The sequence below is a fragment of the Numenius arquata genome, chromosome 18 (genome assembly GCF_964106895.1).
Source record: "Numenius arquata chromosome 18, bNumArq3.hap1.1, whole genome shotgun sequence".
NCBI lineage: Eukaryota > Metazoa > Chordata > Aves > Charadriiformes > Scolopacidae > Numenius > Numenius arquata.
In genome coordinates, this window is record NC_133593.1 from 10,399,494 (window position 1) to 10,426,942 (window position 27,449).

Here is a 27,449-nt window from a genome sequence, read left to right on the forward strand (position 1 = left end):
AGTTCTGCAAATTCTTCTTACCTCTGACTGCGTCAGGTTTTGCTTACATTGTATGTAACTTTCTCAAGAAGGGCTGTCTTTATTTTTGGACTGTCTAGCATCAAATACCCTGTCATAACTTAATATTGATTAACAAATATCTCTGCAATATTGAGGTGAAATGAATGAACATTTGATAAATTGGTCTTGATGCTGATTCCACATCTCAGTTGTTACACGTTGCTTGTTGGAAGTCTTATTCACAACATTTTTTTTCTCCTGACAAGAGTTAGAATCATAGAATAGTTAGAGTTGGAAGGGACCTTAAAGGTCATCTAGTTCCAGCCCCCTGCCCTGGGCAGGGACACCTCCCACCAGACCAGGTTGCTCAAAGCCCCATCCAGCCTGGCCTTGAACCCCTCCAGGGATGGGGCAGCCACAGCTTCTCTGGGCAACCTGGGCCAGGGTCTCACCACCCTTGCAGCAAAGAATTTCTTCCTAATACCGAATCCAAATCCCCCCTCTTCCAATTTAAAACCGTTACCCCTTGTCCTATCACTACATTCCCTCATAAAGAGTCCCTCTCCATCTCTCCTGTAGCCCCCTTCAGGTACTGGAAGGCCGCTATAAGGTCTCCCCAGAGCCTTCTGTTCTCCAGGCTGAACAACCCCAGCTCTCTCAGCCTGTCCTCGTCATAGAGGTGCTCCAGCCATCTGATGATTTTCGTAGCCTCCTCCGGACCTGTTCCAACAGGTCCGTGTCCTTCCTGTGTTGAGGACTCCAAAGCTGGACACAGTGCTCCAGGTGGGGTCTCACCAGAGCAGAGTAGAGGGGCAGAATCCCTCCCCTCACCCTGCTGGCCACGCTTCTTTTCATGCAGCCCAGGTTGCTACGTTTTCATTTCAGATTTTTATTTCCTTTGATAACTTTATCACGCGAGGCGCCCTCATCTCGTGCTGCAGGCTCAGCAGCCTCCTCGCGCAGGACAGGGTCTGCCATTGATTTGTCTGGGCATTTATTTGAACTGTCTTGAGCTTGTGTGTCTCATCTGCAGCCAGAAAAGCTAAGTGGTCTGAGTGGAGCGCCTTGGGAAGCTTCACAACAAATAGGTTGGTTTATTTGCAGCCGGGTTAGTTTATATGAGGAATCTGATACTCGCACAGTATTACATGAGTTTAAAAAGAAGCACCAGAGCCAGCTGTGATGTGTGTGCTGGAAAATCTGTTGCTTTCCCAGCAGCTAATGGCCTTTGTTTTATTCAGAATGTGAAACGGTCTCTCACACTGTAATATAAATTTAAATAAGATATCTCACCAGTCATTAGAAATCTCCAGCTGAGATGCAAATTGATAGCCTCAAAAGAGACACAAGGAAAAGACGATAAATCATGTTATGAGTGGCAACCAATTTGAAAACCGTCTGGGAGAGACGATGGCTGCGCCTCCTCCCTGCACTGGAAACTGAGGCTCCCGCAGAGTCGCCTCCTGCTGCCGCACGCCCTGGGATGGGACCTGCTGGGGAACCAGCCAGGACATCGCCGCAGCCAGCCCGGGGGCGCTTTACGAGGAAGAGAGCACAGTATTAACCATCTGGGACTGCGGCTTGTACTCAGAATAAAACCCCACCCAAACAGAGTGTCCTTCTCAGGGATGGTGCCTTTTTCTTCTGCGTTTGTTTAAAAAAGAAAAAAATTTTTAAAATCGGACATTCTACAATTTTAAGAGTCACCGCATTTGCGGTGGTGACTGGTTGGTTGGACTCATGTAAACCTCTCCCTCAGCCTTTTCACGTGCTTGTTTTCCTTTCAGTCCTTTATAGAACCACTTCTCCCCATTTTTCCCCTTTCCATTTTTTCCCCCTAACTTTTATCTTATTCTTCCAGCAGCTTTCATTCTCCCAGTTCCTCATTCCCTCTCTCCAGTACATACAGACAGCTTAACACTTTGTGTATCCGACCCGTGTCATCTTTCATAGCGTGTGTGTCAGCCATGAAAATAATGAAAATTTGTTTTCTGTTCACCTTAATTTGTCTTGGGGCATTTAACAGTCTTGGTATTTTTGTCTTAACAGTGGGAACAGATTGTGGATCTCATAGCTCAAAATGCTTCTTTTTTTTGGTGATTTGTTCAATTTTAGGTCATCTTGCTACATAATTAAAAAGAATTTTCTGAAAAGTCCCATTAGAGTTGTTCTTTTCTTTGTTTCACCTAATGCTTGTTGCACAGAGGTGTAGTTGTTAATAAGAATGACTTTCTTTTTCCAGGTGTGTCATATAGTTTTGGGGCTACGACCCGCCACCCCAGAAGAGGAAGGACAGATTATTAGGTGCGTGTTTTGCTCAGAATCTTAAAATGGAGTTCAGGATCACCTTTAAATTCTAATTTTCAAAAGAAGGGCCATAATTTTCCTGTTCCGACTAATACTTCGTGTTGTTCACTCTTTGTGTGCAGAGGCTGGTTAGAAAGGGAAAGCAGGTACGGCCTTCAGCCAGGGCACAACTGGTTTCTTATTGCTATGCCATGGTGGCACCAGTGGAAAGAATATGTCAAATACGTAAGTATAACAATGCTGTACACTGAATAAGTGATTTCTTTGTATTTGTGAATGTGCTAATAAAAAAAAAAGAGCGTGGAGCAAATGACTGCTTAACCAATAATGCTTGAAATTAAGCATCTCCCGTCTCTCAGAGGAAAATAATCGTTTTGCTGAATCATTGACACACGGGGAGCTTTTCACTATAACTTCATTAAACTGTCACCTCTTTCTGTGCTTCGTTTCATCATTCCTGCATGTCAAAATATTTTTTGGAATAAAAACATACTCTCACAATAGTACTTCCTTTAAGTCTTTGATACTAAAGCTACCTCTTTTGGTTTTGTCTTCGCTTGGGCTGTGAATACACACTGTGCATTTTCTGGACAAATAAAGGAGGGAATTGGTATAATTTGATTTATAGACAATGGTGAAAAGTAGTGCAGAACCTGATGGTGATCAAAGGAGTCCTACCCAAACCTTATAGATACAGGGTGCTCTTTCCTACCCTCCAACTAAAATATTCAAGTTAAAGCATCACTATGAAGTTTAGAAAAGAAAGCGTATTTAATAAAATTTAATTGAGGTGGAGATTTCACACAAGTGAAAGAAAGTATTTCTCAAAAGTTTTATATAGTGATAAGTAATATGTAAGTATTTGAGTTGTATAAATAGAAAAAAAAAACTGCAATGCATGCATTAACTAACAGTGTAATTACAGTCATTCTTTGTGCACAATGAATTGGACAAATGATGACTTAAACGCCTGAAATACAGGGTAATTTGGTCCTTGTCCTGGTACAAGTCCTCAGATGGGCGCGTGGTTTCATACCTAGTCCTTCACACAACAGCACGGGGCCGTTACTCGCTGTCTGCCCCCAGCAAAAAGGACACTCAGAATTTCTGAGAAAATCTAGAAATGATTGCTGTAATTCCAGCATACATTTTTGTCTTATTTTTATACTTTTAGCTTTACTGCACAGTTTTGTTATTTGACAAGATATTGTGTTTAGTGATGTGGTAAAAAGGGGACAAGATAAAAGGAAATAACCCTTTTTCCAGTGTTGTTATAGTGTGGTTCATTGCATGGATTTTCTTTTTTCCTCTCGAAGGGTCAGTCAATTCCCTTTTTCTTCTGTTTTCTCATTCATTGCTGGTGTTGGGGCTGGTGCTGTAAATTGGGTAGCATTTTTCTTACATCTTGTCTGTACTGGGCAGGCAAGTGATGCTTTTGGTGGGGATGCACATTTATTTTTCCACCTTTACCTTGCCCAAGCATGAGCCAGGTTGCCTTTGCGATGCTGCTTCTCCAAAGGAAAAAAAAAAAAAAACAAAAAACAACTTTGTTTCAAAACAAAGCTAGAGAAGAATAAAATGTTGCAGGTTTGGGGAAAGAATGGTGGGTTTTTTGTTGTTCTTGTGCTTGCTCTTCTCATTAAACCGTATGAAATTCAACAAGACCAAATCCTCAAATATTTGTAGTCTGTAATTATAGCTGTCTAAAATGGTTGTCTTTTTATGTATGTAGATAGAGAAAATTCTGGTATTTCAGTTTTATACTGTGCAGAAGAGTTTATTCGATTGGTTTAACAATTCTGACTGTTTCTGCAGATTTTTGATCAGTAGATGTAGAAGTATATATAATTTTTTTTCTATAAAGCTTGTTGTGATATGCAAAAGTTGCCCCACAGCTGTGAGTTCTGGTGATTGATTTGGCTGATGCTAAACGTCTTTGGTATTGGCTTATAATGAACTTTTCTACTTGCCTACCAATTTTAGGATGCAAACCCTGTTGTGATAGAGCCTTCATCTGTCTTGAGTGGAGGTAAGAATTCACTCGTAGCTGCGGCAGCCAATACTTCAGAACAGGGAGAAGACAAAATGGGAGGTCTTAATTACTTCAGTGCCACAGAAGAAAAGTTTTCAGATAATATTTCTACTGCATCAGAAGCCTCAGAGACTACTAGCAGCAGTAAGCACAACATCTTATTTCCTTGGAGGTTTAATGTAGAACAGGTTTTGAGAAAACCACATACTGCATGGATTCCTCCAGGCGGAAAGATAACGGAGTTTAGATTGCAGAAGTGATCTACGGGTGGACGTCGGTGAATTACTAGGATTTTTTTAGTCTGTGGTGGATAAGCAGGAAGCAGTCTTGTTTAAACAGCAATTCATCTTTTGCGCTATGATTAATTTCCAGAATTGTGTTCAAGATAGTTTTTGTCCTATCATTTATTTTCTGAGTGGATTTTTTTTTTTTTCCTCTCTTTACATGGAAGTGTTTCTAGCTCATACCTCGTTGGTATCGGACTGTCTCTTGCAATGAGGTGACCTCAGCTCCTACAAAGAGGAAAGAAGCAGGAAAAGCAGACTTAAAGTTTTACAGGGCATGTGACCTAAATGATTTTGTGCAGATTCGAGGAGCCATCTTTGCGAAAGAAGGAGAGCTTTTAGTGATGACTTTCAGTTATCTTGTGAAAATTTGAGATTTTGGGTTTTTTTTTTTTCATTATAAGACAGCTGAATGTTGCATCTGATATTTTAATATCTGTATCTTAAAAATGTAACTTCAATTTGAAGTAGATAAATTACTGTGATCATTTTTAGGGTGGAGGTTGGGGAATAGAGGAAGGGCAGGAAGGGAGACACGTTTTAGATAAAGGTTCTTTCTTTTTTCTAATCTGAGATTTAGATTTAGTGTTCTGCACAGCAAAAGGAGGTTCTATGAGAATAAAATTACGTGCTGATTCAAGAGGAAGAAATAAAACCAAGGCATTATTGCATATGTATTCGGGTTTTTATGTAAGATTTTCAGGAGTTTGACATTCAAACATCCAGACAACAGCAAATGCCAAATACATTTGCTCACACCAACCTGGTTAGGCTGTTTTCAGAGCAGTATTTGTGTAAGTATCTGGTTTTTGGATCTCATAGATCCGCTTTACCTTTTCTGAGAGCACTAGTAGATTTGTCACTTGAGTTTGGAAGAGTTGCATGTTGTACTGAAGTATGAAGGGCAGCAAACTTCTTCAACAGCCTTTGTTAAGAACAACAAAAAAAAAAGATAATACAACAGTTTAACTGTTTTATTTATGTTATAGACTCATGAACTGAAATAGAAATTTATTTTTTTTCTTGTGTTCTGTTACAGATTCTCTTTACCCTGGCACACCAGGGGCTGATGTGTGCTTTGCCAGGCAGCATAACACTTCTGACAATAATAACCAGTGTTTCCTTGGAACCAACGGGAACACTTTGCTACAACTGAATCCTCAGAAACCAGGAGCTATTGATAACCAACCCCTCGTAACACAAGAGCCAGTGAAGGTAAGTGCATCCGAGTCATGTGAATGCAGGAAAGTATCTTTTTAGTGTACTTTTATCACAGCTTTTTATGTGTTTGGGTTTTTCAGCAAGTGTCGTAATTCTAAATTAACACTGCTCTGTCATATAACAGAATTTGGGTTTCTTACTCTTATTTTAAGAGGAGAAAAATTGTGTTCTGTTTCTAAGGCTACTATTGAGTGTTTTGTGAGAAGAGAAACATTCAAAATGTTCTTAAACAGCTTCACAAACCTTATGAATGAAAAAGGCACTTATGAAAACACAACTTTCAGCATTATCTCTAAAATATTTTAATAATGAAACACTTTTATTCAGTGTTTTCAATCTAAATATGAGTTTATTGCTATTGCATAAAACCAGAAAATAGTTAATGAAATAGTAAACCAAACCTGACAGTTTTTCCAGTATTCATGCAAACAAAACGTAAAATACAGATGTGTTTTAAAGCACCGTCAATAATGAGATTAGATTGGATTTCTCAAAGCAGTATCTGAAGTTGTTGGAGTAGGCGACACGAGAGAAATGTAACACAAATTTGATATTGGACAGCCTTTTAGAGCAATAGTAAGTAGTCAAACTTGAGCATTAATTATTGTTACATTTAAATACCATTTTTTCAGTATGAAAAGCAGTTGCTACTTGCTACTTAAAAGTTTTTTAATAATTAAAAAGTGTTCTGTGTTCATGCACTAAAATTGTGTTAGCTATATACTATTCCATTTGAGATTTGACAAAATCCCTATTTGTTTCAAGGCTGCATCATTAACAATGGAGGGTGGAAGATTGAAGCGATCTCCACAGTTGGTTGAAGGAAAGGACTACATAATGGTACCAGAACCAGTTTGGAGAGCACTTTACCATTGGTATGGAGCAAATCTCTCCTTGCCCAGGCCGGTAAGTTGTGATTATAGACACTGTTTACTTGCCATAATCACCCAGATAATATAAACAACCCAATGGGTCCAAGCTTCTGCCAGGTGCACAAGGTAATCTTTTATGGTCATCATCTCCCATGTCATCCAAAATAGATAGTGTAAATGAAGAGTCTTGAAGAGCAAGCTGGGAAAAAGCAGCCTCAAAAATGGACACGGATAGAAAGTTGTAGATATTTACCACGAGGTTTGGAGCACAAAGCCCAGGAGATATTGCAGCAGGGCAGAAGTGCTGCTCAACTGACCATAATTGCTAAAGCAGACAAAAGTAAACTAGAGATCAGTTTAAAAGACTTGGCATCAGAACACTCATCTTTCAAAGCTAAGATAAATTTTCAGCTGGTCTGCAAAACCAATAAATTTAAAACTGGGACACCTGCAGGTTTGAAAATGCATTTCTTCTCTCTTACAATTTAACGATGTGGGGGGAAGGTAACAGTTGCTGTCCTTTGAGTTCAGTGTCATAGAAAACACAACATGCAAGATTCTGTGAAGATCTTAAAAGCAACAGGTGATCCCATTAAAGAAAACAGGCAAAGACTATTCTTTGTGAAAATGGTTGCACAGAAGCACTTCTGAGGTGTAGCTGCAGGAGTGGGTATTACTGAAAAGAATTCACATATGAGCGTAACAGCTTTTGGTGTGTGATACTGCCCCAACTGGTTACGTTGTTCAGCTTCTAGTCAAAGGTTTTTCACTAAAGCATTTATCATAACCAATTCCTCAAGAAACAGGTGCTAAAACTGAGTTGGCGTCTACTGTCTAAGGTGAATCAGGGTGATTCTGGTTAACCACGTGCAGTGCTAAAAGCAGGGACCAGTAACCTCACCTGATCCGCTCAGCCCATTGGGCTCTTCTTTGTTTAATTCTTCAGATTTGATTTTTGTTGCAGGTATTACCTATCATGGATGGGTAAATACCAGTTTTTATTTTGAGAAGATCACGTATTCAAAATAAATAGTTCTTTTGTGTCATTATTCTTCTTGTATTGTGATAATTACCTTTCTTTTTTTCTAATGCATAACTGAAAGTCTTACTGGTGAGGCACGTGATGGTTGTTCTCATTCTTCAGCACAAAAGCAGTAACGCTCCTCCAAACTTATGGAATGCTCATTTGTCAGCAAATAATTTGTATGTAGTGAATTTTGACATTTCTTACATTGACACTAAGCAGAAAAGCCAATGAATCACAAAAAAATATGAAATCATTTTACAAAGAGTTAACATAAGTGTCTCCATTGTGTGATAAAAAATATATTTACAAATGGGTGATACTGCGTTCTTATATCAACAACTATTTAATTGTCTGTAGTCACTTGAAGCCTTGTAATAAAATTAACTAATTAGCACGAGCCTATCAAAGATAAGGTGGTTTTGTACTTGTTCACATAAAAGTTTTGTTAAAAAACAGGAAAAAAAACTTGAAGAACTGAAATTGACTTTTTGTAGTTAACACTAGTGTTTTCTATATTAAAACTGTAATAACTTTAATTGAAAATTAATTCTGGGCACAATGCAGCATGTATTGCAGAATGTAATTTTCAAATGTGAAAGTGCCATATACTAAATGGAATTGAATAAGTGAACTAATAATGAGTCTGTGTTATCCCAATGAGATATTATTTTTGGTTGCAGTTAAAACAGCAACAGTATTTCTGAAAGAGAAGCAGTAATTATATAGCAACAGCCATTGTTGAATCATATCATTTACTCACAATCTATTGAGCTTTCTCTCTGTTTCTCTGGGTGTGATATTGCAAAACGATTAACAGGTCATAATCATTTGGAGCTAAAGCTGGCATGACTTGAATTATTAATATTGAATTTATATAAAAGGTAGGCTGATGTTAGAGGCAAGAAAAATTGAAGCAATTTGGTCTATTCACTCAGAGGCACTGGAAACTTTCTTGAGTTTCTGTTGAGTGTATTTATTCCATATAGTGTTTGGGTTATTGTGTGTCAGGTGGTCTCCTAGAGGAGCTACACTTAAAAAAAAAAAAGGAAGTGAGGGGATTTTTTTGGATGGTAGCAATAGAGGTTAGGTGGTTGGTGTCACAAATATTCGGTGTCACAAACGGGGGAGAATTAGCTGTATGATTTTTGAGGATTTGATCTGTTAGCCGTTGTACGGGCAATTATTCTACAGTGAAAAATCACTGGCTCCTGTTACCCTCCTCCCACACCTTCTCCATGGAAACAAACACCTTTCATGAGCCAGAAAAGGCCACATCTCTTTATGCACGGCACAAACTACTGCGCTTGAGATTTTTGCGATAGGGTCATTAGAAAAAAAAGACTGACATTCAGAATGAGAGAACTTTAGTTTGGGTATTCTGTCTGCAAAAAAAGTATAAATAATGTATGTGTGAACTTTAACTTTTCGGTCATTTTGACACTTAGTTATCTGAACACCTGAATTCTTGAAGACCATTGGATTGCTCACAACCATTTATACGGGCACTTACAGTCCCGGGTTCCCACCCCGCAGCAGGGACTATTATGTTGTTTCTTTTCAGAACATTTCATCACTATTGTTTTTATTGTAACTGAAGTTTAATCCCGTGGCACTTCAGTGTATTATATTGCTTCTCACAGCTTAAGCTGGTTTTCTTCTGCTTCACATGGGCACAAAAATAGCGAACGTTCCTGCTGTTTATGTTTGTCTACGTTTGGGCAGATCTAGATAGCAAAATCTTTGCAGAAATAGTGACCCAAAAGCTGCAAGTCATGTTCTGGGGTAATTTCAGTTTTTTTCTGTCAACATCAAAATGCAACAAAAATAAGTTTCAGTCTGTTCTTCCAATATGAAAGTTTTAATTCAATCCTAAAGTTCGGAACAAATGTTTAATTTGGCACGTGTGTGTTTTCAACAGTTGTGAAACCTTTATATTGAAGTATACACTGAGCGGAATGAATGAGTTCATTGTAAATTCACGTACGTTTCAGGGGTTATAAAAATGTTCTTTCCATGGTGTTGTACAGGAAGGGATGCTCTACTAAAGGAGGTGTTTGCTTTTGACAATCTGCAACTAATAAGCTTCCAAAAGTGCTTAGAAATCAGTAAATTATTATTCCTGTGGATATTTGCCTAAGACCGCATAAGAAGTTCAGAGGATTTCTCGTCTCCTAGTAGAACATACTCTATTTTTTTAACCATCTGCTTTAATCATTAATTCCCGTTCCCATTGGGATTCCCTACATGTTTGGAACAGCAGCCTCTTAAAATGTGTTTTCACCCTCTTTACTAGGTGATCAAAAACAGCAAAACCAACGTGCCTGAGCTGGAGTTATTCCCTCGCTACCTGCTCTTCCTGAGGCAGCAGCCGGCCGCTCGCACGCAGCAGTCCAACATCTGGGTGAATATGGGTATGATGAGCCTGAGAATGTTTCCCCAGCATTTACCTAGAGGTAACTTAAGAATGCAGCAAGAACCCAAGCGCGCAGTTTCTAAGAGCGAGACCCGCAGCTGTAGGAGCTTTGCTGCCCCTCTGCTTGTACACCAGCTAATCAACCGGGAGGTGCAATCAGCGTTCGGTAACGATTTCAAGGCTTTTCCCCTCTCTTCTCTTGGAAGAAAGAGGCGCGAGGGAGCGTTTCCATAGAATCATAGAATTGTCTAGGTTGGAAGGGACCTTTAAGATCATCTAGTCCAACCATCAACCTAACTCTGATAAAAGCCATCACTAAACCATGTCCCTAAGCATTATGTTTACCCATCTTTTAAATACTTTCAGGGATGGTGCCTCAACCACTTCCCTGGGCAGCCCATTCCAAGGCTTAATAACTCTTTCGTTGTGAAAATTTTTCCTAATATCCAATCTGAACCTCTCCTGGTGCAACTTAAGGCCGTTACTTCTTGTCCTATCGCCTGTGACTTGGGAGAAGAGACCAATCCCTGCCTCTCTACACCCTCCTTTCAGGGAGTTGTAGAGAACGAGAAGGTCTCCCCTCAGCCTCCTTTTCTCCAGGCTGAACAACCCCAGACTCCTCAGCCTCTCCTCATAAGACCTATTCTCCAGATCCCTCACCAGCTCTGTTGCCTTTCTCTGAACACACTTCAGCCCCTCAATGTCTTTTTTGTGGTGAAGGGCCCAAAACTGGACACAGCACTCGAGGTGGGGTCTCACCAGTGCTCAGTACAGGGGGACGGTCGCCTCCCGAGTCCTGCTCACCACGCTGTTCCTGACACAGGCCAGAATGCTGGTGGTCTTCTTGGCCACCTGGGCACACTGCTGGCTCATGTTCAGCGGACAGTTGACCAACACCCCCAGGTCCTTTTCTGCCAGGCAGGTCCAGCCACTCTGCCCCAAGCCTGGAGCGCTGCAGGGGATTGGTGTGACCCAAGGGCAGGATCCAGCACTTGGCCTTTCAGTGCAGTCAGTTCGGTTGCAGAGTTACTGCAAATAGAGCAGGGAGCGGAAAGTGAGAAGTAAGCACGGCTCAAACTCAGCAGCTCAGAAGGGCAGGGCTCATTAATCCTGTCGGGAGTTAATTTTGTAGCCATACAATAGATGCATCTGTTGGGAGTTGGACTAGATGATCTCTAGAGGTCCCTTCCAACTCTGACACTCTGGGGGTGTGTATCTGATAGTACAGTGATATGATCAATTCAATCATTGTTCAGCCATTGGTGCTGAGTTACTTGGGCAGCTAGATTTTAACGGCCAAAACTATTTCATACTCTTTAGAAAAGGATTGAATTAATGGAATTTGAAGACTGTTACTTGATGCAGTTGGGAAAGACTTCAGGAAATGTGAACATCCAACTGAAATACGTGCCATAATTGTGGCGGTGATGCTCACCACAAGATTGTACAAGTAATAGACTCTAAGAAAAATCTTTAGATGGCAGCTTCACGTTTCAGCTGGAAAGTGTTGCAGGTTTTGTTCCCCGTTTGTGTGCGCAGTTGCACACTTGCCTCGCCCAAGAGGTTTGAAGAAGTACCTGATGCTCACACGCGTGTGCGTTTGGATACACACAGATCCACATGTGCATCCACAATAACAAATGTCCAGAAATGGGCTCACCTGACCACTGAAAATCAAATCCTTCAGCCTTGCTGGTGTTGGCCCGTGTTTCAAAATTTCATGCAGATGCTCAATTTTTCACTGCTTCGGTAGAATCTCAAACTGAGCATGTAGATAGTGGCTGCCTGCTTGATCCCGTTCCGCTACAGAAACTGCCTGCTGCCCAAATTCATATTTCCTACTTGACCTAATAAAACAGAAACTGCTTTGTTTGGACATCCTAAAACGCCCAAATTCAAATAAAGAGAATCTTCTGATGTGCCAAATTTGATCTTGATTTGGAATTATTTTGCTCTGCACTAATTTATTTGTCCAATCAGTTATTAATCTTTTTGAGTTTTCAGATGTGCTTTCTTGCTGTAATCTTACAACTAATCCTCTGATCCCTAATCTCAGAAAATGCTTTATTGTGTTCTTTTAAAAAAAAAAAAAAAAAAGGGTACTTTGCTTGGTATACTGAAGCAAAACTGATGCTTTGCTGACTTCTAAGATGATTACAGTATATTTTTACATCCTTGTCAAATTGCATGTAATATTGCATCTTTTCATATGGTACTGTTTATTTTATTTTAATCTTTTGACGGTGAAAGTAGAACAATGTCACTTTTGGTTACTTAAGTGATGCAGTTGCCTGGTTGGGTCTGGCCATATAATAAAGGCTTTTCATGAATATGTTTCAGACCTGTCTCTGTGAGGAGTGGGGAATTTCCTGAGTTTCAACTACAGAAGCTCAAAAAATAAAGCCTGTAAAGCTGGTCTCATCTCTTTCAAACTGAGCTTGTGCAAATGTTTGATTTAAAGTTGAGCTCCTATTATCGAAAACAGCAACAGTCTCGACTGATGGAATAAGTTCGTGTTGCAAACATGAGATTGTTGAGAAATTCTGGTGAAAATCCTAGACACCTTCACAGAATAAGTTTTGAGGAATTCAGTTATTTAGAGTAGTTTTATTGTGAAACTGCCAGACTGATCTCATCTTCACAGAGCAGCATTCATGTCTGTAGAAGAACCAGAGCAAAGTTATGATACTTCCAAGACAGTCAGACGGATATTTTTGTTGTGCTCTCAAAAAGAAAATTATCATGAAATTTTGAAGGATTTTATTTTGAAATTTACCATTGTCTCTGATACTCTGTCTTTAAGAGAAAAAAAAGAATAGTCCAATCTTTTAAAACTACTAATGTATTTCCTATGAGAACCTTAGGGGAGCAATTTTCTAATAGGTTTTGGTAAGAAGGGAAGTAAGTTTATCTGCTTTTTGATAGCAAGTTTATTGTCCCCAAAGGATTAGTAACAACAAGCTTTCAATCTGACTCATTATTTTATCCATAAACAAAAAGAGTAGAACTTGGGTGTACTTCTTTTTTTCGCAAAAAGTACTTATAGTGTATGTAGTGTGTAAGTTGTCATTGATCTGATTTCGGTTGGCCGTGGGTATATACATTATCTTTTGCCCTTTTCTTATGATTGTGAATCCAGGGAACGTACCTTCACCAAACGCTCCTTTAAAAAGAGTGTTGGCTTACACGGGCTGCTTCAGTCGAATGCAGACAATTAAAGAGATACACGAATATCTCTCCCAGAGGCTACGTATAAAAGAAGAAGATATGCGCCTCTGGCTATACAATAGTGAGGTAATGTTGATCTTTCTTCCTTTTTTTATCAGCTATTTCGTATCTTATCCTTTCCTAGAAACTATTTAATACACAGGCACAGAAAAAAAATAAATAGTGGCCATAAGTTTCTTTGCAATTGAGCCACCCAGGTTGGAAAACTCTTGCCATGTATTTACTGGAGTTTTTTTGTGCACACCAAGCAGTGAAGTTTAGATTTTGGTATTAATGACCCAGAAAACTTACCTTTGGTTTTCCTGGTAGCCTGATAAACGTTAAATTATCCTGTGATATATTTAAAAATTGGCAATTGATTGACCTATTAAAAGGCTCGATATGAAATTTCATAGAAACTGTTTCAAATGGAAATAAAAATATGTTCTTTTATGATGCCATAGGCTTCTGTTGGCAGAGAAACCAGCAGCCGTCCAGGATCTTTTTCAAAAGTGTATGTGAACAAATCACAGTGAACAAGCAGAATATATTCCTCCAAATCATTCGGTGCATGTAATTCTCTCATTTTAAAGAAATACCCCATAAAATGTAAAGCACTGAACTAGATGCTTCTGGAGATCAGTGAGCTACTGTATTTAATTTACGTAGGTAGGAAACTGATGCTTTCATTTTTGGGAAGAAATTGTTAATACTGTTTCAATTTAATTGTTTTGAGAGTAAAATATCCTCAGAGAATTTCAAATCTAGAATTGGTAACTATATGAAGTATTTTTTCTCCTGCAGAACTATCTTACCTTGCTGGATGATGAAGATCACAGACTGGAGTATCTTAAGATCCAAGATGAGCAGCATTTAGTAATAGAAGGTATGAAAAGGGCCTATAATTGGTTTACACACTAAAAAAGAATAGTTTTATGTGAGTATCTATATGGTTAATAAATGGTATGTAATACCCATTTCTCTAATTGCCTGAGCTACACAAATATATAGGCCTACTGCCAAATATATTTATTTTAAAAAGGAGAAGGAAGAGTGTGTGTAAATAGATGTCTGTCTCTCTATATGTATATATTAAAAGAAACACAGGAAGAAATACCAGATCTTCAAATAATCCACTGTCCCTACAGTAATAACTAAAATACCAGAGATTTAACAGAAGCAGTGTGAGGCATCTGAGGCTTTTTCATTATCTGATTGTTCTTTCACTAATTTTCCAAGAGTTCAGGTTATGATATTTGCCTGGACACATTCTTAGTCACAAAGCAAAAGGGGAAGAAAACTGCGTGTTTTGGTCCATGTCAGGTTAATTTCTGAGATTTTCATCACAAGTGGCGTTTATTTTCACATCTGGAGAGAACTGTTTGACCTTGCCTGCTGGACTGACTCTCGTCGTGGTGAAAAGGCGTCATAAACAGTCTCAGCCTTTCTTGTTTCAGTTTGTCCCTTGTGTGTCATCCTCCTGCCACGTTAGGCGCTGCGCTCAGTCACAAATATGTTAAGCCTTTCTCAAAGGTATCAGGGTGCACAGATCAACTGAATTTTCAACTAAGTTGACCTTTTTGGCTGATTTTTTTTAACGAGAGAAACAGAAGTGTACGTACTTCATCCACTCTACTCTTGTCCTTGCATCACAGAGGCTCTGTAGAAACCTGGGTCTTGCATTGTGTTAGATGGACTCATCCTTTTTGCCTCTTGGCTCAGTTTGCATTTAATCCATTTAAAATCGGCAGAGTGGCCAATGAAGTTCACTGTATCTGCATTAATCACTAGAGACAGGAGAAGAAATGGGAATTTATTAGTAGAGGGGAGAGGGACTGCACCTTGCTGTGTCAGGTGAAACAGAGCCCCGAGGCTGTAGTTCAATAAACAAACCGGTGTGAAAAATAACTCCCTCTTTTCAGCCAGCCCCCTCCCTCAAGCCAGTTTGCTGTTTGGCTGATGCCAGTGCAAGAGAGAGGCTGAACAGGAGTCCTGTGGGGAGTTGGTGGTAAAGCCAGTTTAAGAAAGCTTACCATTTTTTTGTCCCACTTTACCTTGAAATACATGTAATTTGTCCCTATTTTGAAATAGGCTTGAATTTTTCATCATATACATTAGTGATTGCTCATGAAGTGAACAGATTTGTTTGAGCTGGGGGGTCCTTATTAAGTATTAATAAGTACTGAAAAATTTGTTACCCAACAGGAAAGAAATCTCAAGGATGCGTTCTAAAGATGTCACTTGCATGGTTGGAGTGATGCCAGTGTTTGAAAGATTTCCCATAATGATTGGAAACATTGAAATGAAAACCAGCAAAAATAATAACTATAAACAAGCAAATTTCTAATATCAATTAAATGTTAACAGAATTTTAATGAAACCTCTTCAAGTTGTATAAGCTTTCTGGAGTAAGTAATGAACAATTTTAAAAAACCCTTGTACCATATCTCTTTTTAGTTCGAAACAAAGACATGAGCTGGCCAGAAGAGATGTCTTTTATAGCGAACAGCAGTAAAATAGACAGACACAAAGGTAAGTGTTTCAGCACAGTAATTGTGTTATGATGAGAAGCAAAATCCAAGAGGCTTATTATGTTGAAACAATTCTTTTTAGTATAACATTGGCAGAGGTCTTTTATGCCTGTGCCGCTTTGCTTGTTCTTTCTATTTTGCTAACTTAGATGCTAGAAATGTGGGAGGGTGGGATGTACAGACAGATAAATTTGTAGATGTTCAGATGCAGCAGTAGCAAATGGTTCATAGCAAAGTCCGAATTTTGTGTTTATTATCTTGGATTTCTTTAAAGGAAGGAATAGTTAAGGTTTTATTGAAGTAATTTCAGTACCATAAATTTCAGTCCCATAATTATTTACTTGCAAATAGTCTGTGTGGATTGTACTGATGTCTGTGGTGGATCAGATCCAATAAAATACCTCAATTGCTGTTAACTGAAGTGAAGTTGAGAGAGCGGGTGTTTTGAACAGGTTGTTCTGGCGCATCTGTGCGAGCTCTAGTCTCGTATTTGGGAGCAGGTTAAATTGGTTACTGTGAAAAGGTCGTGTTCTTAATTTCACCGATACACCATTCTGAATTTTTCACAACTGCACAACTGGTATAATTCTGTTTTCTCCATCTCAGTTCCTACTGAGAAGGGTGCTACTGGACTAAGCAATCTGGGGAACACGTGCTTCATGAACTCCAGCATCCAGTGTGTCAGTAACACACAGCCTCTGACGCGCTATTTCATCTCAGGAAGACATCTTTATGAACTTAACAGGTAATTTTCTGTTTGAGACCACTGGCACTTTAGATGCTGTAACGTTTCTTTAAGATGAGTGTCAGCTTTCAGAAGCAGCCAGTATGAATAAATCCTTTTAACTTCGGTGTGAACCACCAGCTATACAGCAGGTACTAGATTTAAGTAATTGAAAGTATAACCTCTTTTGAAACACTTCACCAAGAAGCCTTTGCACTTCCTTGTTCAGCCCCATACTTGAACTTTGTTTAAATTTTAGTATGGTATTAATTACTTTATGATTTCTAGGACAAATCCAATAGGAATGAAAGGACACATGGCCAAGTGCTATGGGGATTTGGTGCAGGAGTTGTGGAGTGGAACTCAGAAGAACATAGCACCGTTAAAGCTGCGGGTAAGTCTGTGGTGTGTTATTTAAAGGTAGAAAGCAAGAGTTTCTTTGAATAGCAGAAATCTTTCAATGCATTTTTTCCTGATGTTACCCGTATTATTATGGTTCTGGGACTCAAATCAGTATCTCCCCTGGAGAAAGGGAAACTTGGGCATGTATTTCATGTGTTAGAAGTTGGCTGGGAAGCCAGTGACCGTATCCTGGGTAGTTGGTCATCATGTATTTTACTCCAAACTGGTCACAGAATTTGCTTTCTCGCCGGTAGGGATGCAGGGGAGGTGCTGGGGAAGGGGCTGCAGGGGCAGGGTGCACATCTGGTGGAGGCCAGGGTTGAGCAGTTTTCTGTGGAATATAATTATGGTTCAGTGGCTGTAAAGTCAAAGGAGTTACTTGATATGAATCAGAGGTTCTGGTATAAGATGAGGCTTTTTATAGTCCTTGTTAGAGTCAAAAGATTATGCATTTGCCTGCAAATGGTTTTTGTTCTGAAAGCACGGGGGGTTACCTTTAACCCTTGGCAATTGAATTTGTGCTCATTGACAGCATGCTTCTTGTCTACAATATTTTGATTTATTGTTACAACTTTTGTTACGTGACATTAAATAACTTTCCTTCTTTTTTCATAGTGGACAATAGCAAAATATGCTCCAAGATTTAATGGATTTCAACAGCAAGACTCACAGGAGCTTCTGGCCTTTCTTTTGGATGGTCTTCATGAGGATTTGAACAGAGTTCATGATAAGCCATATGTTGAACTGAAAGACAGTGACGGTCGGCCAGACTGGGAAGTAGCAGCAGAGGTACGGGATGGTTTCGTTGGGGTTTTTTTTTCCTTATAGAACTAAGCTGCCAAGTTGTTGATGAGACTGTCTGTGGCAATACTCCTCCAGGACTGTACGATCTGTTAGAACTTTTGTTAGATCTGTGGTTTAAGGAGCCAAGTTCACCTTTGAACTGAAAATGAGTTTTAAGTATTATAATAAAGGTATAAAGATGATACTTCACAACCATTTTGAACAGCTCCTCAGAATTATGGAGTATCACAGTTTTTCAAGATATCTGATGATCCTTTCTGAAGTACTTTAAATGATGTCATACCTTGATTATTTTGTTAATTAAAATAACTTTTCTTTACTCAGGTTGAAGCTAAATACTTCCTATTTATTTGCAATGGGTAAACAACTTCTGTGGAAATAATTTGACTTCCATAGGCCAATGAAACTTTGGAGGCCTTCCAGCATATCCTCCTTCCTGCGGTTGAAGCAAGGAGTCTTCAGTTTCTAACTCTGTATTGGTTTTTTTTGTACTTCGTTTTAGGCCTGGGAAAACCATCTGAGAAGAAACAGATCCATTGTTGTAGATTTATTTCATGGGCAGCTGAAGTCACAAGTAAAATGTAAAACTTGTGGACATATAAGTGTTAGATTTGACCCTTTTAATTTTTTGTCCTTGCCTTTGCCAATGGATAGCTACATGCACCTAGAAATTACAGGTGAGTGGTTGGGTTTAACCCCCTATAAGCTTGTCATTGCTCAAATAAAAATTGTATATGTAGAACAGCTATTAAATATCCGGATTTTGTGTTAGCACTTACACTTTAAAATAGTATAACCATTTTAATATAATAGAGTACAAGAATATTCATTGGAATACAATTAAACTGAAATAAAATCTTTAAAAACAGAGTATAGATGGACCATTTTCAGTCTCAACTAAAGGACTTAGTACAGAAACATATAAAATGGAGATTCTGGGAACTTTCCTTCTGTTCCATGTGTTGTGGAGTGTGTCCTAAATCTGCCTAGAGCCAAAGAGAAGGGCTGGGGGGAGTGTACAGGCAGAAAATACTGTATAAGACATGAGCTATACTATGAAGGACCCATGTATTGTTGGAAAAGAGGCAAAAGGAAAGATGATTAAAAAGTGAAACAAATTTTGAAACCATTTTCTACTGCTTATGCAGCAAGAGATTTTCTGACACTTGTCTGCAAACCTTGAAAATTGACTGGTAAAAAAAAAAAAGAAAAATCATGTCTCCAAATGGGGAAAAATACTTTCTAGTAAGTAAGTAGCTGTAGTATATTATTCTTATTAAAACTTTCCTGATTTGCTGACCAGTGTGTTTCTTTTCCCCTTTAAAGTAATTAAATTAGATGGCACTACTCCAGTTCGATATGGCCTGAGATTGAACATGGATGAGAAGTACACAGGCTTGAAAAAACAGTTAAGTGAACTCTGTGGGCTGAAACCGGAACAGATTCTACTTGCAGAAGTTCATAGCTCCAATATAAAGGTAAGAAGAAAAAGAATTAATCATTGCTTCAACATAGTCTCGGTATTTTTGTTGGTTATTTGTGTACGTTGGAGTACTGCTTCATTCTTTTTGATATTAAGCTTTGCTTACGAGAACTGTGAAATAATGTAACTAAAAGTATGATAAAAAACTCAGCTTAGTTACAGGGGTTTTTTTGTTCTTAAACTGTAATTTGGCTTGCTTTAAATAGATTTAAAATCAACGTAAACCAAACCAAAATAAACCACTTGTAAACAATATTAATAGTGAAGTAGAAGCTTGCAGAAGTTTAATTGAATTGATTACTAATGATATTTTTAGGGGAAAAAAAAAAGATAAAATCATCTTGAGGTAATAAATCTCAAGTTAGAGTGCTCTGATGAGTTTAAACACTGTCAAGACGTTGGAGGCATAAGTAATGACTTGTTTAGTTCTATATACTGTGTATGTATATGTGTATATATATAATTTTTTTTGTTGTCATTGAATACGATTAAAACTGGGTGCTCTCAGTCTGTTTAGAGAGCCATTAATAACCCTCAGGTCTTGCTGCTGGGATGTGCTTGTTGGCTTCTTTTTTACCTTCTGGAAAGGTGCAAGGAGGTAGATGGGAGGGAGAGATGAGCTGACAGATCCACTGTTTTCAGAAGAACAGAGCATGTTTGGAGTCACAGACAGAAGTATATACACGTCTGACTAACTTTCCCTTTTTTATGAAGAACTTTCCTCAAGACAACCAGAAAGTCCGTTTATCAGTGAGTGGGTTTTTGTGTGCATTTGAAATACCAATTCCAGGATCCCCTACATCGGCATCAAGTCCTGTGCAGACAGGTAAAAGAAAACATATTTATTTTCCTGTTCATTTAAAATGCACAATGCTTAGGTACTGGAGAAATTCAGGAGAAAAACCTTACTTCTTAGTAATAAGTAAACAGTGAGGACTAAAGACAAATAAGTTGAGTTCTGATCCATAGAGAAGCTGTGAGCAGTCTCAGCATCTACTGATGGCCTGTGGTCCTTTTAGGAATGATGCCCAGGATAGGGTTTATTTCAGTTAAAGACACAAGAAATACACAAAATATTTATTACTTGTGGGTTGGCTCTAAGGCAGGACACATGAAAGATTGGAAGCATGGTGTTGGGTTTTGGTTTTGTTGTTTGAGGTTTCATATGCGGGTTGTAAACATCTCTGTCATTCCTTGCTGTTGCATCCTCTGATTTTGCAAAGTTGTGGGCAAATAAAAAAAGGTTGGATGTTGGTCTTAAGGAGAGTAGAAGATATTTCATGAAATGCATTGAGCAGATTGGAAAGGATAAAAATCTCGTGATCGGTTCTGGTTGCTGTAGATAATTGAAAGTGCAATTGTCTGTCTACAGAGGTCTCGACTGGGCCGTCAGCTAATGGAGCACCCAACATAATGATGAACGGGGACCTTCCTAAGCCAACCCTCATCCCGAACGGGATGCCAAATACTGTAGTGCCATGTGGGACGGAGCGTACCCTTCCCAGCTGGACTCTCAACGGTCACGTGCCAGTGCTCTCCGACAGTCCATGCACAGGGTACATAATCGCAGTCCACAGAAAAATGGTTAGTAGAGCCTGCATTTGTTATAAATTCTTCAAGTAACCCACTTTGAGAGAGAGTCAGCGAGGATTTTTTAATGTCCATATGATAAATTAAACTTTATTTCTTAAGAAGCGGGAGCATGAATACATTTCTCTCTTAAGCGAGCGCCAAGTTCTACAGAAACACAACTCTTGTAAATTTAAATCATAATGTCTAATGTTGGTGTATTTTTCTTCCTTTAGTACTGGCATGCTTCCCAGTTCTTAAATGCCAAGATGCACATTTGGGCGTCCGCTGCCTCCCTGATTAAATGTTCCAGTTTCTTTGAGCAGAAAAAATTCTAATTAGAGGAGCTACTAGAAATACATTTCTTTTCCATTATGTGGAAAAGCCTTATTTCTTATACGGAAACAGAGTGAAGAGATATAGCACGTTCCTGGGTCGTTCTGTTTGCGTGAACTGCTCTGTAAAAGCATCTGTAGTTACATTGAACTCTAAATGTCAAAGCTGGTGACTGAGCCCCTCAAATCACCGTACATTTGGTGTGCACCGTGTCCAGGCTGTGGAGTCTGATGGTTTGGAGCCTGGTGGATGTGGGCCAGGAGAGCATTTAACGCCCCTCTTCACTCTGTGTGTGCATGAGGCTTTTTTGCTTTATTCTCTCAAGTAGTGGCCACTAACCACAGTCATCGCTGTTACCCTGATCCAGGTTTTGCAGAATCTCGTAGGTGATTGGTATCAAGCTTTTGAGCCATTAGAAGCTGCTGGTTGTACAGTTTAAAAACCAGGAAAAGTGGTTTGTGGAAGCTATTCCAAGAATCCACACTTGTCATTGTCAAAAATCTTATCGATGGAAAGAGTTAATTGTATAAAACTTATGCAATAGAGTAGCCACTTGCTGTACCTCAGTGTCATTAAGTCAACACGTTAAATCTTTCTTATAAATGGGAGATGTAGCACGAAGGTTAGTTTGTCCTCCTGGAATAAGTTGTGTACGACTCTGTAGTGCCTCCTTTAGACATAAAGGTTTTCTTTCTGTAGCAAACATAAGTTTGCCTAGTGTAGAGGTCATTTTGGGACAGGTATGAGGTGCATGTCTGCATTACGGTATTACTATGTGGTGGGAAAAGTAAGAAATATGTGTCATATGATATATCAAATATTGTACGTGGTTGAAATACAGATTCGTGCCGATGGGGTTTAATGCCTGAGTAATGTTGCCACAATAGCATAAAGTGCAAAAAGTTTTCAGGCAATTTCAGTGATCAAAATTTACAGCATTTAATACTGGAAAATGGCCAAAATGGAGTACTTCTAATAGAATTAATGGTTTATTTTAATTGCCAAAGCCTGAAATAAGTAACAAAGGTCAGCATCCTGTAATTACGGTAACGTGCGTTAATGCATACTTGTATCTGAGTCATTCTTTTGTTTCACACATGCAGATGCGGACAGAACTGTATTTTCTCTCATCTCAGAAGAATCGTCCCAGTCTTTTTGGAATGCCACTAATTGTTCCCTGTACGGTTCATACACGGAAAAAAGACCTGTATGATGCGGTGTGGATCCAGGTTTCCAGACTGGCCAGCCCTCTCCCACCCCAGGAAGCCAGTAACCATGCACAGGACTGGTGAGGCTGGCATCTCACCCCTTGAATGACATAAAACCGGGGTGTAGACTTCCTTACAAGATTTAAAACTCTATTCAACTTCATCTTTATCGTTTTGATTTCTCATAATACCTCTGTTGAATGAACATATGCTTTTTCATGTATAAATAAGCCTCAAATGTCAACAACTTTGTGTGCGCTTTTACCGCAAATGCTTTCTGCCTGCAGATTCCATTTAGTGGGTTATTTTTGTAAGAAGTCGTTTTAGAGTCCGGCAATTTAATAATGGCAATAATTAAAAATAACTTCTAGTCCTTTTTAATACAGTTAAACGCGATCTACCTTCTAGCTGCATTTAAAGGTTGGCTCTGTGCTAATTGGTTGATTCTGTTTCATCCAGTGATTGAAAATTTATTATATCCAACAAATTTAGGCGATGTAAAGGTGGGTCTTGTTTAAATAGCTTGATCTAATCAAAATAATAGGTCTGATGGGGGGTTTTGTCATGGTTCTTAAAGTAAACAACCACAGTAAGCACAGTGAAGGAAGGTAGCTGGTGGTCTGAATGAGTGCTCGTGTCTCATGGTGCGTTCTCTTCCGTTGCAGTGATGACAGCATGGGCTATCAGTACCCCTTCACCCTCAGGGTGGTTCAGAAGGATGGAAACTCCTGTGCGTGGTGTCCGTGGTACAGGTAAATTGTCCTTTTGAGATTTAAAGAAGGGAATCACTCCAGCAGAAATGGAATTTATGGCAACACGTTTTTGATAAGTTTCAGACTTCAGAGATAATATCAAACAATAAGAATCCAGAATCTGATTGAACCCAAGCCCTCACGTGGCAGACGGTCACTGTAGAACAGCTTTTATGCCTTGGAGAGCTGAAAGCTCTGCTGACACAGAAACTGGAAATCAGGAGACAGACATGACAATGTCAAAAACTTCTTAACCTCTTATAATATTCTGTGTATGTATAAATGCAGGCACATGTGTACGTTTTTGGATGATTTGTGGGGGTTTTCATACAAACTCGAACTTTTAGATGCAAGTCATCTACCCTGGCTCGTTCCTGTGCCATTTGAAGGGTAAGAACTAAAGCGGACAATAAGAAATTCCCCCTGGATGCACACTTGGAATTTTCCCTGAACAAAGAGGTGCTAATGAAAATTTCAGACCCTTCCTGGAAGGCATTCAGACCATATACTCATTTTTAAAAAAACTCTTACAGCTAGGTAAATAAAGTCCATTAGCTGTCATGTTGTAAAATACTTGTGGAGACAAAGCATTGTGGTTTTTTGGTGTCGTAGATAGGCTTGGGCAGCGTTATAGATGTAGACGGTTGAGTTCACCCAACTGCTTCAATTTCTTATCTCTATTAAAGTTTGTAGTAAAATAGCAAACTGTCACTGATTATTTTTTATAAAAATACCTCTTTTACACAGAAGGCAAGGCCTGAAACCTTGAGGGTGCAGATGTTACAAAATAAGGAGCAGAACTGGAATGTGAAGTGATGTAAAACTAAGTTATTGGACAGTTTACTTACCATATCTAACTTTTTTATTTAGATTTTGCCGCGGCTGTAAAATTGAATGCACGGAAGACAGAGCTTGTGTTGGGAACGCTTACATTGCTGTAGACTGGGATCCGACAGCCCTCCATCTGCGTTACCAGACGTCGCAAGAACGGGTAAAATATCAACACAAACCCTTTGTTGTTTGCTAGTAGCTCTGAGGCACAACCCATTTCACCGTGGGGTTTTTTTTTATTATTTTGATGCTGCTTTTGTTCATTTTCTGTTAAACTAAAGTCAGTAATTATTGAACAGTATATTCTGGATAAATTAATGTCTCAATGTTAGACCTCTTACGTGACCATAACGTGGAAGGGAAGCTTTTAAGAAACCACAGCAGTGCATTTTCTGTCTGTTGTGAGTTGCTTTTGATCTGGCCTCCACAATCTATTACAGAATATGTAATTCCTCATTGAGTCAACAAAACATATCTAAAGGTAAGCCTGTAGCTGAGTTAATCTAGAATAGCTGTTCAGACCTGTGAGCTGAATCTACAAACTTGTGCTTTACGGATAATTTTTAAGCAGAACCCAAGAATAAGTGCATTATTTGTATGTCTGCCCCTTCATAATTGAAATGAGATTTCTGCTGAAACTCAGTGCATCTAGTTCTTATCTTTAATCCTAAATAACTATACGATGTTATTTGTACGATACTGTGACTAGAGCCTTCCTCTGAGCAGTTTGTGTGTGTTTCCAAGTCAGACACAGTTTTCTCTCACTTCAGATTGTAGAAGAACATGAAAGCGTTGAACAGAGCCGGCGAGCTCAAGCAGAGCCCATCAATCTGGATAGTTGTCTTAGAGCCTTCACCAGTGAGGAAGAGCTGGGGGAGGATGAGATGTACTACTGTTCCAAATGCAAGACCCATTGCTTGGCCACCAAAAAACTGGATCTTTGGAGACTTCCCCCTATTTTGGTATGATCTTCTGTCACTTTCCCCTGCAGCAACAAAACCAAAGTACATTGATCACAAATTTCAGTGTCTCCTTGAGCTGAATAAGATGATTTGCTTTTCTTCACAGTCTCAGGAGGGACATTGACTTAGTTCGCTTCATGCATTTCTGTAACGCAGGCAAATAAAACAAACCTCAAATCCTTTTGAATCTTTTTAGCTGATACATTGCAGGAAATGGTGGTGTTTTGCGTTCAGTGTCATCTGTTCTGATACAGAATTCACGCTTAGACGGTCTTTCTGGTAACGTGATCTTTTGTCTCGTTGTGCAACACCTGCATTTGTTGCTTTTCAAATTTGTTAGATCATTCAGAACACACAGCGCTGATCACGGAACTGAAGCAACCCTTTTCCATCATTTCCCCATGAAAATGTTAGTTCCATATTTTACCAGCTTGATCCCAAAATCCGAATTGTCACATTACAGCACTGTTACTGTTTATATTTGTGTATGATAAAATGTGTATGTTTTGGGAAAAATTACTTCTTACCAGTGAAATTACTCACTGTGGTGTCATTGTCCTCCTTTAATTTTCTCAAACATGTTTCTCCTTAGATCATTCACCTGAAAAGATTTCAGTTTGTTAATGGCCGCTGGATAAAATCTCAGAAAATTGTGAAATTTCCCAGAGAAAATTTTGACCCAAGTGCCTTTTTGGTACAAAGGGATCCAAGTCATTTTCAGAGGAAGCAGTTGACGCTGCAGAGTGACAGCCTTCCCGAGCCACGGGCTCTTCAGGGCGAGTCAAGGAAAATCGACCTGCAGATCACGTACACACCGGGAGAAGGCGACACGCTCAACAGGAGTCCTTCCTCCCTTAACACTACTGTCCTGAATAATATCAAAGGTAGGTAATAATTAGGGGAAATTTCGGTCATTATTGATATTTGGAGGGGGTAAAAATAATTTATATTATGAACAAAATGTCAATGTTTCTTTGGCCAAAGAAACATTTATTTTGCGTTTATTTCATTTATTTTGAAACACTCATTTCTGTTGTTGTTTGCCGGGAAAGCTTAGTGAAGCTTTACAATAAAAGAAAAAAGACAAAAAATTACTCGGTGACAACAGATATTGGCACTGTCTGCTTGTGTAGCTGGGCTGGGTCTAGAGTGAGGAATGTGCCCCTGCATAAAATGGTTGAATTTCAGTTTATAGGTGTATGTACGTGCGTGCGCAAAGGTAGTTTTACTTTTATATACTACTCATTTGTTGCAGTGAAACAGTATTTTTTAAAAAATCTATACTATGTGTTTACTTATCTTAGTAGTCCACATGTTTTCTCTTTTAGCATCTCCATCTTTGGGAAGGAAAAGCGGAACCAGCTGCCCTTCAAGTAAAAACAGTAGCCCAAATAGTAGCCCAAGGACTTTAGGAAGAGGTAAAGGGCGTCTGCGGCTACCGCAACTGGGTAAAAACAAACTGTCAAGTAGCAAAGAAAATTTGGATGCAAGTAAAGAGAACGGTACTGACCAGGACCAGAGACTGACTTCTGATCAAGGTGATGGTCTTACGAGAGGGCAGATGTTGGGTGGCAGCCAGAGTGACCTGGACACTGCTCAGGACAGCGAGGTGACTCTGGCCAACGGGTACATCTGTGAGCAGAACGCCTATAGCAATGGCAGTATCAATGGCCAAATTGATAACCACAGCGAGGACGATATTACAGATGACCAAAGAGAAGAAGTATGTGTTAACCCTATTTACAATCTATATGCAATTTCGGTAAGTTGACTTTTTATGCAAGTAAACAGTCTTGATGTGGCATTGTTTTCACTAAACGCATTTGCTCTGTTGTTTTCATTATAAAAAGCAGGGACCTATCGAGGAGAACAAAGTAGAGCTGTTGTCAGCAAAATAAATTTGCCATAAAACTGAGTACAACTGAAAAGTACATCTCTGCATAATGTATGTTCTGCTTGAGTGTATAAGCTTAGTCAGCTCCAGGTGGATAGATTGTCATCAGCCATTGTCACTCACTTAAAAATCATGAATTTATGAATCATTTATTCTGTGAATTCTGCAGTTTGATGGTTGGTCCAGAATTTATTTTCTTCTTTGTTTTCTTCAGTGCCATTCAGGAATTATGGGAGGGGGTCATTATGTCACTTATGCCAAAAACCCGAACAACAAGTGGTACTGCTACAACGACAGCAGCTGTAAGGTAAACCATTTCGTTTTGTAGCAAACAATTTTCGTCCCGGTTACCCAGAGCCAAAGAGATTTGCATTTGGTGAAAACCGTTCTTTGAAATCATGAGCATCTCAAAAGTTGCATCGGATAAACATTAAAATTGTTAACTGAAATTGTACGTGGGATTTTTTTCAAGTTAGCAGCTGACGAACAGATGTTACCACAGTTAAGGAAAGATGCTTTTTTTTGTACAAAGATGGAAAATTTACTAAAAATGGAAGTCCAAGAATATTTTTTCATGATGCTAACAGTTT

At 39.1% G+C, this 27,449-nt stretch overlaps 1 protein-coding gene across 1 annotated transcript in view; it reads left to right on the plus strand.

Moving 5' to 3' along the window:
- USP32 (ubiquitin specific peptidase 32) overlaps positions 1–27,449 on the plus strand; it is a 60,454-nt gene that overhangs the window by 30,346 nt on the left and 2,659 nt on the right. Inside the window, exons 11-33 of the mRNA XM_074160897.1 lie at positions 2,243–2,304; positions 2,430–2,532; positions 4,291–4,483; positions 5,663–5,838; positions 6,610–6,750; positions 10,037–10,154; positions 13,296–13,450; positions 14,168–14,249; positions 15,821–15,895; positions 16,501–16,639; positions 16,907–17,012; positions 17,636–17,809; positions 18,327–18,501; positions 19,151–19,302; positions 20,022–20,133; positions 20,680–20,891; positions 22,316–22,500; positions 23,086–23,172; positions 24,043–24,163; positions 24,774–24,965; positions 25,558–25,849; positions 26,294–26,727; positions 27,074–27,166. Of these exons, the coding sequence (XP_074016998.1) occupies positions 2,243–2,304; positions 2,430–2,532; positions 4,291–4,483; positions 5,663–5,838; positions 6,610–6,750; positions 10,037–10,154; positions 13,296–13,450; positions 14,168–14,249; positions 15,821–15,895; positions 16,501–16,639; positions 16,907–17,012; positions 17,636–17,809; positions 18,327–18,501; positions 19,151–19,302; positions 20,022–20,133; positions 20,680–20,891; positions 22,316–22,500; positions 23,086–23,172; positions 24,043–24,163; positions 24,774–24,965; positions 25,558–25,849; positions 26,294–26,727; positions 27,074–27,166 (3,579 nt within the window). The remainder of the gene's footprint in view (positions 1–2,242; positions 2,305–2,429; positions 2,533–4,290; positions 4,484–5,662; positions 5,839–6,609; positions 6,751–10,036; positions 10,155–13,295; positions 13,451–14,167; positions 14,250–15,820; positions 15,896–16,500; positions 16,640–16,906; positions 17,013–17,635; positions 17,810–18,326; positions 18,502–19,150; positions 19,303–20,021; positions 20,134–20,679; positions 20,892–22,315; positions 22,501–23,085; positions 23,173–24,042; positions 24,164–24,773; positions 24,966–25,557; positions 25,850–26,293; positions 26,728–27,073; positions 27,167–27,449) is intronic.